Consider the following 14,594-nt stretch of genomic DNA (forward strand, 5'->3'; position numbering starts at 1 on the left):
TGTATCTGTCATTGTTAGATTTCCATTTCATCTAAACCTACAAGGTGATGTAATAGAACTTGAAAGCATTTTGTGCCTTGCAGTATCAAGGAGATTTATTAACAGTAAGCTATGGCAGAGACAGGAAATTTAGGAAGCAAACAATGCAGGTAAAGTAAATGTTAGGTTTGCTGTTTAATTTCCTCAAATCAACCACTGAAGTCTGTTGTTAAAGCAAATGCTACATAGATCTTGCAGGAATTTGGTGTGGAAAAAAGAGTAACTCACTGAACAAAAGACACATCTTGTAGGTTGAACTTTGCCTTGGTTGGTGCCTAAGCTATAGGGAAGCCAGCAGTCAATGTAAGTAAAAGCAGTGATTCTAAAAGAGTCAGGGAATGCTTTCCAGAAAGTGGCTGTGATTTATAAAATTATTTATATGCTTAAATAAATATAAAAATAATTAAATAACTTAGTCCAAAATGTTAATTTTTATAATTTTGACAGATCAATTCTGTAATAAAAGTCCACTGGGTTTTTTAATTTCTCATTGCAAATTAATGTCTTTGAACACTGTCACTTTGCTCAGCTAATATTTTAAGCTCTTCTCATACTACTTTGTTTAGTTATATTTATGTAGGTAACAATGAAAAAAAAAGAAAATATAAAAAATAATTAAGTATGTTAGGAAAATTGCAGTTGTGTTCAAGAAAATTAGTGCAGCTAATTAATGTCAACTGTATGTTTTTTAACATAAATATTATACAGTCTTCTCTCCTGCTAACTCTTTGTTTTATTTCATCTGTCAGTGAGAAGAAGAAAGAGAAAGAGCGTGAAGAACTGTGGAAAAAACTGGAGGATTTGGAATTAAAGAGAGGTCTTAGACGTGATGGAATAATTCCAACTTAACAAAAAAACAAAACAGCATTATTAACCTGTGGAGTCACACATTTATGTAGTAGAAGATGGAGCAACAGTTTTCTGTATTGTGCAACTTTACAGTAGATTTCACATTTGTTTCATTATTACAACAGCACTGTATATACCTGTCTCTAAGTAAAGGAAAAAAATAAGGACTTTAATCCAAAGTTTGGACAACAGATGGACTTCTCAGAACTTTGCAAACATAATCATTGTTTTAACCCTTCTTTAAAACCAGTCTTCAAAGATCTGTTGATGAAAATTGCAATGTCAGATTCCATTGTCAGGACCTGTTCCTTATTTATCGTTAGCAGAGAGTATAATACGACTTTCAAATGTGAACAATCTTAAAATTTAGCTTGTCTTTCTGCTAAACTGTTACGTGTATTTATAGTAAAAGAGAAAAAAGACTGTCATTTCCTTATGAGTTTGTGTAACATCCTCCTTCTCTGGATAACTTTACTGTAATTTGACTTTCTTTTCCTTTTGCACATCTTCATAAGTTGAATGTCCATTCAGATCAGGGCCATGAAAAACAGTGGTCCTGAATAAAAGTTTTGTTTACTGGTGTGAGCATTTTTTTAGTACCAGGCTGTCTCTGGTGCTTCCTTAATTTGAACATTAGGAGTTAAAAAACAAGTAGGTGATAAACATAGTAGGAAAGGGAGCTTTGGATTTGTGCACCTATTTATTGCAAATCCAAATTAGTGTCCACAATCCTTGGGAAAAAAGACGGGCAATGGTAACACCCTGGACTTCAATACCTAACCAGTATTAGTGATGCAGCATTGGACAGACGTACCAGAGTTGGTTTAAAAACACTAATGGCTAAATTATTACAGTATGTTCTTACTGGACCATTTAGGAGGAATAAAGACACATGCTAAACCACCCAAGTGTGAAATTGATCTCCAATGGTCATGGATCTAATTGGAAGTTGAGTTGAGATTGCAGTTTGGATAGTTTGGAGTTGTTGCCTTACTTTTTAAAATGTATTTATAAAGTGTTCCAGCAAAAGAGGATGTAGCCTCTAAGAAACATACTCTAGTGTTTTTGTGGTTCTAGTACTATTACTCATCACAGTACCAGCCCTATGGTCTTAGCTGGAAAGGATTCTGGATAATACACTTCTGCATTCTCACCTGGATGCTCATTCCTAACTACTGTATTTGTTACCAAAAGTGGTTCTACAAATGCTACTGAAAAAAAATTCTGGAAATCCTAATGTTCTGAGTATTAATAATAAAGTTTAAAATGCTTTTATATCAAAGGTGCATTGTGACCAAATTGTTTAAAACAAAAGAGAAAAAAAAATACAAAAACAAAGAAGAGGGCTGTATTATAAGTATACATTATTGGCTATCTGCTTTGTATTTGAAAGTGGAATCTTACATCTTTGGTAGGTAAAATGCTGATAAGACTTATGTACAGTATATATTTAGCTAATGCAGTTGCATTATTCTATACCGGAAGGTATGTGTTTCAGGATTTTTCTCCAGGATGCTTTTGAACTGTTATAGACATATGACAACGGTGAATTGATAATCCTAAACCATCAATCCAGCAGTATTTACAGTATAAAAATGAATTGGTGTTCATGAGTCTTTGTGATAGTTGCAAACATGAATTTATGACCTGTTGCCATTGATAGAAATACAGTATAAATACAAGCTTGTATATTTTTCTTCCTACCATTTAAATATACAGTAGAATTTGAAGTTTTCTTGTTTTCAGGCACAGAAAAGAGGTAAAAAAGAATTCCCTCCTAGACTACTGACTGTTTCAGGATTATCAGGTCACAGTTTGTACTCCTGGGTCTGCACACACAAATGTTGTAAACTCAAGGTTTTGTAAGAACTTGACACTGTTAATTCTGGGGGAAAAAAAAAAAAAGTGGAACTAGTCATATGCAACACCAAACACACCATGATTTTATGGGATTAATATGAGCTTCTTTTAAGAACATTGACTGGGACGCAATGTAAATTAGGCAGTTACTGTCATAGTTGAAACATTTTATTTTAAAGTGCTGAAGCAAAGGTGCAAGCTGAAATACTGAAGATTAAATAAATTTATAACAAATCATGTCCCTTAGCCCATTGATTTTGACAGTCTTTTATTTCTGTTACAAAAAAACCCCAACAACTTGCTAGTGTGATTTCTGTGTGAAATGATCATTTCGCAGTACAAGAGTGTGGACTATGTTCCATTGTGAAAAACTGAGAAAGAATGGAGGAATAAAACTTCATGTTTTTCACCTGGTGGAGTAAAACACAACAATGTAAAATTAGAAAAAGCACCTTGTCCTGTACTTAGAGTTTAGGTGAGTGTTGTTTGTTCATAACTCTTTTTGGTTTTGCCATGTCATTCTGCTCTTGGTCATACAAAACTGATGAGAACCCGTTGGGTTGCAATATTTCATTACCTCTGCCACGGGGACAGTGGGGAGTGTCTGAGGTTTCCAGATGATTTATCACTTCTGAGAAGGGATGTTCCTTTAAGGAGGAGGAGATGATGTGCTGTTGTTCTGAAGTCACTTGACTCTAAAGGCTGGCTGCTGCACCTGAAGAAGCACTTGCTGCCAGGATCCCCCGTGTGCCGCCCTCCCAGCGCGATGTCCAGCCCCGCAGGGCTCCCACTGCTCCCGCTGGAGCTGCACAAGGAAGAGGAAGGCAGCCCATGGGCCTAAGTGTGATCAGTGTATCATAAATTATACTTTTGTTTGCTTCTTGAGTTCCACAAACCACCTTTGTTTGTGTCAATGTTGTTCTTGACTGCTCGTCCGGCAGGCATTGGGTTGGTCCTGCGTGTCCTGGGCCATATTGGTCTCAGGGGGAAGGGTTGAGTGCTGTCTGCTCACAGGAGAGAGCTGCGAGGGCATTGGGTCATGGGGATGTAACAACTGTACAAGTAAAGTTCCTCTCATACCCTCTGAATTGACCACACGTTGCTTTCTTCATCTTGCACGTCTCCCTTACTGTTTTCCTTTCATGGCTTTCGAATGTTTTTTGTCTCTCTTCCAAAGGATGGCATGCTTTAAATAAAAGTATTCTAATGCTATTGGAGGGTTTGCTAGCAGGGTTACAGTAAATTTAATCTTGGTTTTGTTAGCATAAGTAAAAGGGTTTAATTTATTTTTTTATCTGTTCTCATATATGGAAAAATCAAGGGTGTTGGAGCCAAGAATTGCTTGAGTAAGAAATGCAGCAGCTGTACTTACATTATATGTGCATAAGTACAGCCTTAGGCTGTCTCACTCGATGGAAAAGAAAATAGATTAGGAGCTCTAAAAAGCTGTTTTGTGAGGAGTGCAGAAGATGAGATCCTTCTCCCTCCAAGTAAAACTAACCTAACTTCCTTTGAGTTCTGTCTTTGAAAACAAAGATGCTCTTTTCTCTTATTTGTGTGACACCACTCTCTCCCAAAGCAGTCGCCCTAAAAGAAGACAAAGGTGACGATGCTCGAGATTGGAGAATGTTTTTATTTACATGTGGCTTTTTTATTTTGCCTCATGTGCTCCCCTTAGCAGCTCTGGAGTGAGCCATGAATTAGTTTTTCCTAGTTGGTATGTGCAGCAGATTTTATGTAGCCCAGTTTTCCAGTTTTCCATTTTGAAGTCTATGAAACAGCATCTTGAAACAGAATGGAACTAATTTTGATTGAAAACTTTTATCCAAGTGTTGCTTCCCATCCACAGAAGCGTGCACTTTGTATCACGACCTCTCTTAAGAGTTTTTGTTACTTGGATCACCTGCTGTAAATATGTTGTATTCATAACCTCATGGAGCCACGAGGAGTTTTCAAATATAAATAGTACTGATACATTTCTTGTTGTCCTATTTTTGATTGTAGTATAGTGAATGACCTGTCATGCTTTTTGTTTCAAGGTTAGCATTAGATCCATAGATCTTAATATTTTAGCATTTCATTGTTTAAGCAGGAGAGGGCAGCAGAAGTTCGTTTTTCCCCATAGGAATGCTCTGGTCCCAGTACTGTTTTTAAACTTAGATGCATCTAACTATTTGTGGGTAAGGGGGAAAAATGAAACATTTTTTATATATATTAAAAGGTGCATATGAAAATATAAAGACTGGTCCAACCAGACTGTGAAAATGTCTTCTACTCTACATCCAAGTAATAATAAAAATATCTTCCACCTCTAGATAAAGTACAAGCAGGTCTTAAGCTCTTGGATTCAAATGTCATTCTTTGGAAACAGTTTACTTTCTTAAAAATGGTATCAAAGAAACTCAAACTCAATGGTGCTCCCAGCTATAAATGTGTAATCTTCCTCTTTTGCACATGCTCAAGAGGCTCTGTACTGTGGGTGCATCTAAATAAAGAAGCAATGAAGTGTTTTCCAGGTGCTTGGCTTTTTTTTCCACCTCCTCCCATGTAAACTTCATGAGCCTTTTCAGCAGTGAGCTTGGAATAATCAGGTACCCATCCGTGTATATTCAATGTAAGGACTCTTGTCTGGAGAAAAAAAAAAAAACAAAAAGAAAAACCAAGCAATGAGGTGGTAATTTAAATTTCAGCCGGAATTACCATAGTAAACACTCGGTTTTTATTAAGTTAATTTTTTTCAGAGGTCCTCTGATGATGGTGAGTATCCTTGTACCTCACATAACTCCCCCTGTGACGGAGGTCAGGAGCAGTGGATGCAGGAAAGGCATTAAAGCCACACAATGTTTTTTAGGAGCCCTCTGAGCCTCACACTTTGCAGTTGGTGAAGGAATTTGTTCTTCTACTGTTTCAGTCCTCGTGCTGTTCTGCCTTGCAGTTTGGAGGCGAAGGGAAAGGCTGAAGATGGTGCATGGGGGAAACCCTCTGGAGAACCATGGATAGAGCCTGGAAAGGGGCACTGCCAGTGAATGGCTTAGCAGCAGTGTAGGAGAGCTGGTTGCTTCAATAAAATGAGAAAATATTTATTAAACACCTGATTTTTAAATACCACGTTTTTAAAATGAGTTACTCCAATAGTCTAATCCTTAATTCTTTCCATTTTTTTTTTTTCCAACTTAAATTTTCAGCTGTTGGATCTTGCCTGTCTTTGTTAGAAGAGCTCATTATCACAAATCTCTTTAAATACTTGTAAGACAATATTCAGATCACTTAACAACTCCACGTCTCTCTACTTTCTTGTTGCAAGGCAAGTATTTTCTAAAGGAGTTAAAAAAAAAAAAAAGAGCATGCAGTAAGTTGGCCTCCAGAGTAGGATTTGTCTTCTTGCTTGCAAGTTGGAAATCAACCTTTACAGGATTGGAATTAACAACTTAAATTAGTTTCCTACTTTTGGTAAGGATAATTGCTTTGCTAATTTTTCATCTTGGTCTTTCCTTCTCAGGGATGTTTTGGTTCCTCATACAGCAGCAGAATGTCTGGTTTATCCTGCATGAAGTTTGGATCTCAGACCACAAGTGTGTAGCCTACAAAAGTAATTTCGTGTGCAGGTAAAGGCTGTTCCCAAGGCTGCATTAATTAGTGCCTCAAGGTACAGTGAAGGAATAGCTCAGGAGTTTAACTGGAAACTGATACAAGGTCTCAAATTATGGTCTCTGTTTTTTTTAAAGATTAAACACAAGCTGAAGCAAATATCCTGAATTTGTTAGTAAATACCTTGAAAATAAATGTACTAGGCCACTGTGAGCAGTGACCACAGGCTTTTCTGGGAATTTCCATGACATGAAAAATGGTCATACAGAAACTTGATCTTGCGCTATTTTTATGATTGATTGGTTTTGTTTCCCCCCCTTGTCCATCTTGTCTGTTCAGTATTAGCCCCCTTGAAGTCACTGAAGGTGTGAGAAGTTGCCGGGGTCACTTGGGAAGGATGAAAAGCTTGAGATGCATTTAAAGAAATGTCTATTTTTATACAGTGGTTCATACTTTGATACACACTTGAAAGTGTCTGGGAACTTGGCATTATCCCTGGATCTGGGAAGGGCTTCCAAGAAGAGAATGAGAAAGGAATATTCTACACAACACCTGAACCTTGTCAAAACTTTTACTTTGCAAGCTTCCCCTTGTGTAAGAAGCCTCTGCATTTCCCTGACAGGGGAAGCAGTGACCCTGCAGTGAGTATTCCTGGAGCCCCTGGGCAGCAGAGGATCCTGGGGCATAATGGCTCTGAGAGCAGGAAAGAAAGATCTTGTGTTTGCATGAGGATTTGTGCAGCCCTTCAGCAGTAAAGGCAGAGGTTACCTGCAAACCTTTTGTGAATTGAGCAGACTCGGGTCAGGTTAGAATCTTTGCCTTTTGAACCTTCAGCACACATGGCTGAGCTGTGTGAGCAAACTGGACAAATGATCCAGCTCAGTTTTTGGTTTTAGTATTAATTCTGCAAAGTGTACTGAGTAGGATTACAGCTTATGCTCGTCTGTCATCCCAAAGGCTGTGCAGCGACTCCCCTGCTTTTTTAGATATTTGGCAATGGATACGATGTGCATGAGTGGAAAATCACTGTATATATAACTGTCTCCAACCAATATGGGCACCTGCATTACATAATCTTCCATTTCAGGCATCTTGGAGGCACCAGGTTCAAGTCTGCAGGTGACAGATCTTGAAGTAAACTGCAACTTGGCGAAGGACGCTCTAGATTTCTGGAGCAGGGAAATGTGGAATTCAGACAGTGGTAATTAGTTTGTTAGTCCACAGACTGTTTCACAAGCACAAGGGGATATTATTGCTATTTGCTCTCCATGACACTCATCAGACAGTAATTGTCACGGTTAGTGGTTATGCACATTTCAAACATCAGTTTTGGCCAGACAGAAATGACTCAGGAATACAAAGAAAAGAGTATTTCCTACTGCAGTGTGGTACCCCCAGCCCCTCTTTCTCCTGTGCTGCACTGAGTCTCTGCAAACACAAGTGTGAGGACTTGCAATGGGCTGAATTTAAGCAAAATGTGCTGTTCTAGTCGAGATTGTCAGAAGGAAAACATAACTACAGACCAGGGGGCGTTTCAGCCTTTTCCAAGCAAATGCCTTTCCACGTGGACAGCAAAAGAACTGGGAGATTTTTAGAGGTCCTTCCGCTAGACCAGGTTGTTCCTAGCCCCATCCAACCTGGCCTTGAACACTCCCAGGGATGGGGCAGCCACAGCTTCTCTGGGCAACCTGTGCCAGGGCCTCAGCACCCTCACAATAAACAATTTCTTCCTAATACCCCATCTAACCCTGCCCTGCACCAGTTTGAAGCCATTCCCCCTTCTCCTCTCACTATGCACCGTTGTAAAAATCCCTCTCTGATCAATATCTGCAAAGATCCAAAGCTCACAATGTGCACAAGCCTTATGCATTCTTCTGCTGATACAATTTAGACAGGCCAAGCACGTGCAAGAGTTCTTGCTTGCTTGGAGTTTTTTATCTGAATTTGGGAGAGCAGAGGTGGCCGCTTGTCCCATGGAATTTTAGTCCCTTAACTTTCAACTTTTTCAGCTTCTTTTTTTCCCTGAAGTTTTCATCTGGTTTTCTTGCAGTGGGTGTGTGTTAGTGACTTTCTCAGCCGTTCAAATGCAGTCTAGTAACAAAGATCCCCTTGGTTTGCATCAAGTGCTTCAGACTTGACCAAAACGAGAAGGGGCCCTGGCATTCAGGTGCAAGAGAACTTTCTTCCAGCAAGAATCAGGTGTGCCCAGAATGTACCCTTTACCCTATGGTTTCAGTTGCTTGGAAAAGAGATTAACTAAGTTGGACTGTTAAAATACACACACACACACACACACACACACACACACACACACACACTCTTCCTCTCCCCTTCCAGTAATAATTATATAATTTATATCACTGCTAAATCCACCATCATTAAACTGCTTCTCATTTCCTATTCTAATTTACCAGCCCTTCTAAAATAATTAGCATGATATGAATGCTGTATGTAACTTCATGGGACAATATCCAATCTATTAGTGGGATTTGAAATCTAATAATTAAATTTATATGCTTGAATTCATTGTCTAGGTAAACAGAATCTATAAATAAGCCATTTAATGTCATAGTGTTTTTTTTTTTAAATTTGGTTGTCTATTAGTCACTGATGTAGAATATCCTATTTTGATTTCATCATCACTGCAGCAGGGAGTGTGGGCATGGAATCCAGATCTTGCAGCAATAAATAAAACTTGGTTTCTAATGCTTAAGCTGTTGCTTCAACGTAAGCTTGATTTCATGGTGTTGCTGTTGGGCCAACCTTCATTCATTGTGGCAGGACAGTTCAAAGCAGAAACGGATTCAGTTTTATATCCCACTCCTTTATTGACCAGAAACAGAAAAATCAGATGAAAGGAAAGCATTTTTATCACAACAATCTTTTTCAGTAGCCAGGGTGGGCAAAATACAGGTAAGGCTTAGGAGCAGTGATTTCAGGCTTGCTATGGAAATACTGGTAGTCAGTTAAACTTCCATGACCTTACTTCCACACTGGCTTGTCTCCTTCTGTGCTGCCTGACTTGGCAGCAGAGGAACTCCCTAAAACACATCACTAGAACGTGTTTTCCTTTACTGTAACCTTGAATTGTTTTCCATGTGTTCACATTCTCTCATTCCCATCCATTACCCTCATCAGTCTGTTCATGCTAGCACGTTTTCCAAGTAGGGTCTCACCTTCTGGAAGTGTCTCTCTCCAGAGCTGGGGCTGTTACCTCTTTGCCTTCAAAACAAGGACTGAGAAGGTGAGAGGAGGAGGAGGAGGAGGAGGAGGAGGAGAAGGATTTCTGGCATCCCTGTGCCAGTGGGATGGGAATGTGAGATTCAGGGAGGACATCCCTGCTCCATACGTGGTTCCTCCCTTCCCTGGGGAGGGAGGGCTGTGGGGTAACCCTCACCCACTCTCCATTGGATCCCCAGTCCTTAGGTTTTCCATCCCACAACACACTTCCCTGAGTTCTTCACTTCCCAAAGAATCAGATGCCAGGAGGGGAGGTTATGCAGAAAAAAGATTTGTGTTAGTCCAGAATAGAGTTTTTCCCTCTGCAGAAGAGGATTTTGTTTAAATCCCAAAGATAAATCAGGTGTTTTTCTATCCATGGATAAGGTTTGGGGTTTTTTTAAAGAACATTGTATTATTTTAACCATGACTGCACTCATATGAGCTTGAATGATGGAGATCTTGCCTTTTCCAAGTACGGAAACACGACGAGACAGATTAAGTACAGCTCTTCTGTAAACTGCAGGACTTAATTCTCTTCCTGCCAGAGTCAATGATGGAAGTCCTGCTGCTGTCACCAAAAGTAAAATAAAGATCTGTGAGGAGATTGGACAAATCTGCTGTGTCTGTGTGGGAAAGTGGTCGGCACTAACAGGGGTGATGTGGACTCATTTCCTCTTCCTGCAGTAAATTGATCCTATTAATATCATCTACTATTGTATGTACATTATCTGCGTGACCTCTGGAAAGCTTTTATGGATCTGAGCTTCAGAGGGAATGTGTGATCCCGGTGTGCTTCCTGCCTGTTTTACAATGACACCCATCAGCTCCAGAGAAAAATGGAATAAGTCTCTGCTGCATTATTTGTGATCAGTACCTGAGCACCCAGGTAAACACTTCAGCACATGCAGCGAGCCCCAGCCCTGGGGTGTTAAGTGAGGCAGTTTTTCTGAGGCTGTCTAGACACAATGTCTGCTGACAAAAGAATTTGGTTATGAACAGGGCAGCATTGTTCAGAAGATGTTATTCTGCTACTGGGGAAATGGAAAGGATTTTTTTTTCTTTCAGGAGAAGGGAACTGCCCTTTCCTGGTGCAGTTGTCATTTCATTACCAATGTTGCTAAAACTTTTCTCCTCTGAGACTCTCCATTATTATGAATTACATAAAACATGCTGTCTTGAGAAAGAAACTGCTCCCCTATTCTTTGACATGAGAAAAAAGTGGAAAGTAGGAAGTATAACTTCTCTTTCTTTGTTTGGGGAATATCAAATACATCCAGGAGAGGTATTTTGTATGGACTGCAGTAAATGTCACTGTGATGCTGAGAAACAAAGTGTGTACCATCTGTTTTGGCACCCTGTAATGGAAGTGGACCAGCACTTTGCAGACCATGGAAAAGGGGAGCTTGTGTGGAGTGGTCTGCTCTGACCCAGACCTGAGAGGAGAGGGCACACTGGGGAAAAATGTGAGTTTGGGATGAAGTTTTATAGCTATAGCTGTGAGGTGAAAAGACCAGTCAAAATCTGTTCAATCATTTATCTGCCTTGAAAGATGATCAGATGTTTAAGGAACTAAGGAGGCAAGGCATTTTTGAACATGTCACATGTGTCTTATGTCCAGGAAAACACTTCTACTGCCCAGTGTATCAGGATATGGTTGTCTCAGCCATGTCACTCAGTGTGGATCTCATGCTCTGACTGCCTGGGAGTGCTGGTCACCAGTGGCTGAACATGAGCCAGGTGTGCCCAGGTGGCCAAAAAGGCCAGTGGCACCTGGCCTGCATCAGCAAAAGTGTGACCAGCAGGAGCAGGGCAGTGACTGTCCCCCTGTGCTGGACACTGGCAAGGCCTCACCTTGAGTCCTGGGTCCAGTTGGGCCCCTCACTACAAGAAAGACATAGAGGGGTTGGAGCAGGTCCAGAGAGGGACAGCAGAGCTGGGGAAGGATCTGGAGCACAAGTCCTGTGAGGAGCAGCTGAGGCACCTGGGGGGGCTCAGCCTGGAGAAAAGGAGACTCAGGAGAGACCTCATAACTCTCTACAGCTCTCTGAAAGGAAGCTGCAGCCAGGTGGGAGTTGGTCTGTTTTCCCAAGTAACAAGGAGTAGGACAAGAGAAACACCTCAAGTTGTGCCAGAGGACATTTAGATTGGGTATTAGGAAAAATTTCTTCACCAAAAGGGTGGTCAAGCACTGGCAGAGGCTGCTTGGGAAAATGAAATCACCATTCCTGGAGGTATTTAAAAGATTTGCAGATGTGGCACCTGGGGACATGGTTTAGTGGTGGGCTTGGCAGTGCTGGGTTAACAGCTGGACTCAGTGGTCTTAAAAGTATTTTCCAACCTTAATGATTCCATGGTTTTACCTGTCCTTGTATGTGACTATTTAGTCTGAGCTCTGTGTGGGGTTGAGAGGGGTTGTTGTCCATCTCTTCAGTGCTGAGCAGAGAGTAACAGGAAGAATGGGGAGCTGTATTTGGTGCCTCCAGTAATTTCCTGTTTGCATGTGCCAAACAGGTTTGGCAGAGGAGAGATTCTGGATAACACCATGTCTGGATGAAACACCCCAAGCCTTTTTTAAACATGTATGAAAATTCAGTGTCCAATGGCTTCGGTGATAAAAACCCCATGACAATGATGGCAAGAAGACCAGACCAGACCAAGCAAGGTTCCTTGGACCATGGTTTGAAGTTCCCACTTTCCTGTGACATGGAGAGTCCTTCTCATTCCAGAGTTCCCCTTGGGTCAGGTAAAATCTGTATTGCTCAGCTGCAGCCACTGTCTGTTTCTTATGTATTAATTAGGTTTGGAAAACCTTTGCCTGGACACAGTCCTGTGCATGCACTCCAACAACTGAAATGGGGGAAGAGAGCAGATTAGCCAATTGTGATCTATCTGTCAACACTCTGGCTCCTTGGATTAAAAAAAATAAGGTGATTTCTCAGTTGAAAAAGGCTGTGCAACCGTGATGTCCAGAAGCTGTCATTGGTACCAATCTCTTTAGAGACACATTATAGAGCTCTCCATGCTGTGCAGGGAATGTCACCCAAAGCAGGAAAATCAGTAAATGTTGGGCTGTGGCCCTGCAGGTTGTTCTATTGCTTTTTGGCACCCTGTGGCCAATCTCTGTGAGGAGGGTTTTCCAAAGGAAGTACAGACCAGCAGTTTTCCCCTTTCAGTGTCAGTGGAGATTTGGCCATTGCTAACCCTTGTAAATTTAACCTACAGTACTTGTTGCTCTTGGGTGATGCTAAAGTGTTCAGTGACTGGAGCCTGCAGGACAACTGATCCCTGATGCTAATTAAAGAGGCAAATCTTAAACTTAATTTTCTGGTTTTATGTTTCAAGTCAAACCCAGAACTTTATTATCTTTCCAGCTTAATCTGTGAGTCATTTGTAATGCATTTTCCTTGTAAAGCAACATCTGTATATTGTATTCTTTACATGTCCAAGAAGTTCGGAGTCTTTCAGTGCTTTGAGTTGAGTGGGAATCCCTGGGGTACAGTTTGGCACACACCTCTGCAAACATACCTTTTACTCATTTTACTGCTGGGTTAAAACTTAAATGAAGGATCGAGGATTTAAGCAGCTGGATTTCAACATCCATTTGCCACATGCCAGCTGCAAGCAAAGCAAGAAATTATTATACTCAGCTGTGATTTACATATTTGACCTTTGAACATCAGAGGATATAGCTGACATTGTCAGAGTAAAATACTGTGTGAAGCTCTGTGAAACACAAAACTTGTCTTGTTAGACTGTCCGATCTTTATAAATTAATGTCTGGTTTGAAAGTGTCTTTAAATGACAGAAATGTTTTGTTTTAATCACGATTTATCTGTCTGATCTAATTAAGGCAGACATAGCTTACAAAGACTGCAGAATAGAAAGCATGCTTGAAGCCAGGCAGAGGTGTGTAGCATTAGCACCATAAAACTGAATTTGTGGTACTCTTTTCAGTTAATCTCTATTGATTAATCCATATGCAGGAGGGAACAGACTCTGACCTGAGCTTTCAGCTCAGGCATGAAATCATTACTACTGTGATATCAGAATTTGTAATTAAGATGTAAGCTATAATGAGTGATGTTAATTAGGAAGAAATTCTTCCCTGAGAGGGTGGTGAGACAGTCACAGTGTGATGTGCCTGTGGCAGTGATGCTCAGAGGTGAAAGATGGATCTTTGTTATCTCTCACTCTTCTTGTGTCCCTTCCCTGGTGATTCTTCAGTTGCTGATAGGTTGATGACTTGAGATAGCAGAAACCTGGCCACCCTCTGGTACCTCAGCTCTCTCTGTATGGTGGTGGGGTTTGCTTCTGGCCTGCTGGAACCTGTTTTTCTTCCTGGTCTCTGTGAGCCCTGCTGGTCCCATGACATGGGATGACTCTGCGCCCACAAGGAACTTGTTAAAATCAGTGGGAACAGGGTGAAGAACTTAAACTGGAAATGGTCTGAGGACTCAAAGTGTTGAGTAAGATCCACATTTCCCTAGAGGGTAAAAGGAGTTCAGGCTGGAAGATTTGGTTCTGTCTGCTGCTGACACTTCTTGCCTGTTACTGTCTGGGTCAATGCTGTGCCGAGGTTTGATTTGGCCAAGTGCCTCTCTGGGGTTTGGGACTCTCATCATGTTTGTTTTCCTGGCTGGATTTTGATTAGTTCAGTAGTTCTATGAGTTTATTCTGTCAGGATTCACAGGAAGAGACAGTAGCTTTGTTTCAGGAGACTTAATTTCCAGCTTTGCCTAATTTGTAAACTTCACTCAAAGCGAAGGCAATGTTAAAAAGGGAGCATTAGCACTGGGGGTGATGTGAGTTGAGACAAGGGGTCTGTTTTCCAGTGCACTGGCCATGAACAGTAGGGAAATTATTGAATTAAGGTAATGTGTCTTTGAACTTCTCTACTTTTGATCAAGAAGCTTCATCTTCAAATTCTGAGCCCTGAGCAGCTGTGTCATTGCTCACTAGTCTGTCCTAAAAGACTAAAATGTCTTTTCAAAAAAGACTATTAGAGGAAAGCTATGGAGTGCAGAAGTGATTTGAGT

At 40.7% G+C, this 14,594-nt stretch overlaps 1 protein-coding gene across 3 annotated transcripts in view; it reads left to right on the top strand.

Moving 5' to 3' along the window:
• The window catches only part of PPP2R5E (protein phosphatase 2 regulatory subunit B'epsilon), a 73,742-nt gene extending 68,879 nt beyond the window's left edge, over window positions 1–4,863 (top strand). For all 3 annotated transcript variants that reach the window (XM_082283772.1, XM_082283770.1, XM_082283771.1), the window contains exon 14: window positions 789–4,863. In XM_082283772.1, coding sequence (XP_082139898.1) covers window positions 789–888 — 100 coding nt within the window. In that variant the 3' untranslated portion in view covers window positions 889–4,863. The remainder of the gene's footprint in view (window positions 1–788) is intronic.
• The last annotated feature ends 9,731 nt before the right edge of the window (window positions 4,864–14,594 follow it).

The sequence above is a fragment of the Coloeus monedula genome (genome assembly GCF_965178545.1).
Source record: "Coloeus monedula genome assembly, chromosome: 6".
Classification (NCBI taxonomy): Eukaryota; Metazoa; Chordata; class Aves; order Passeriformes; family Corvidae; genus Coloeus; species Coloeus monedula.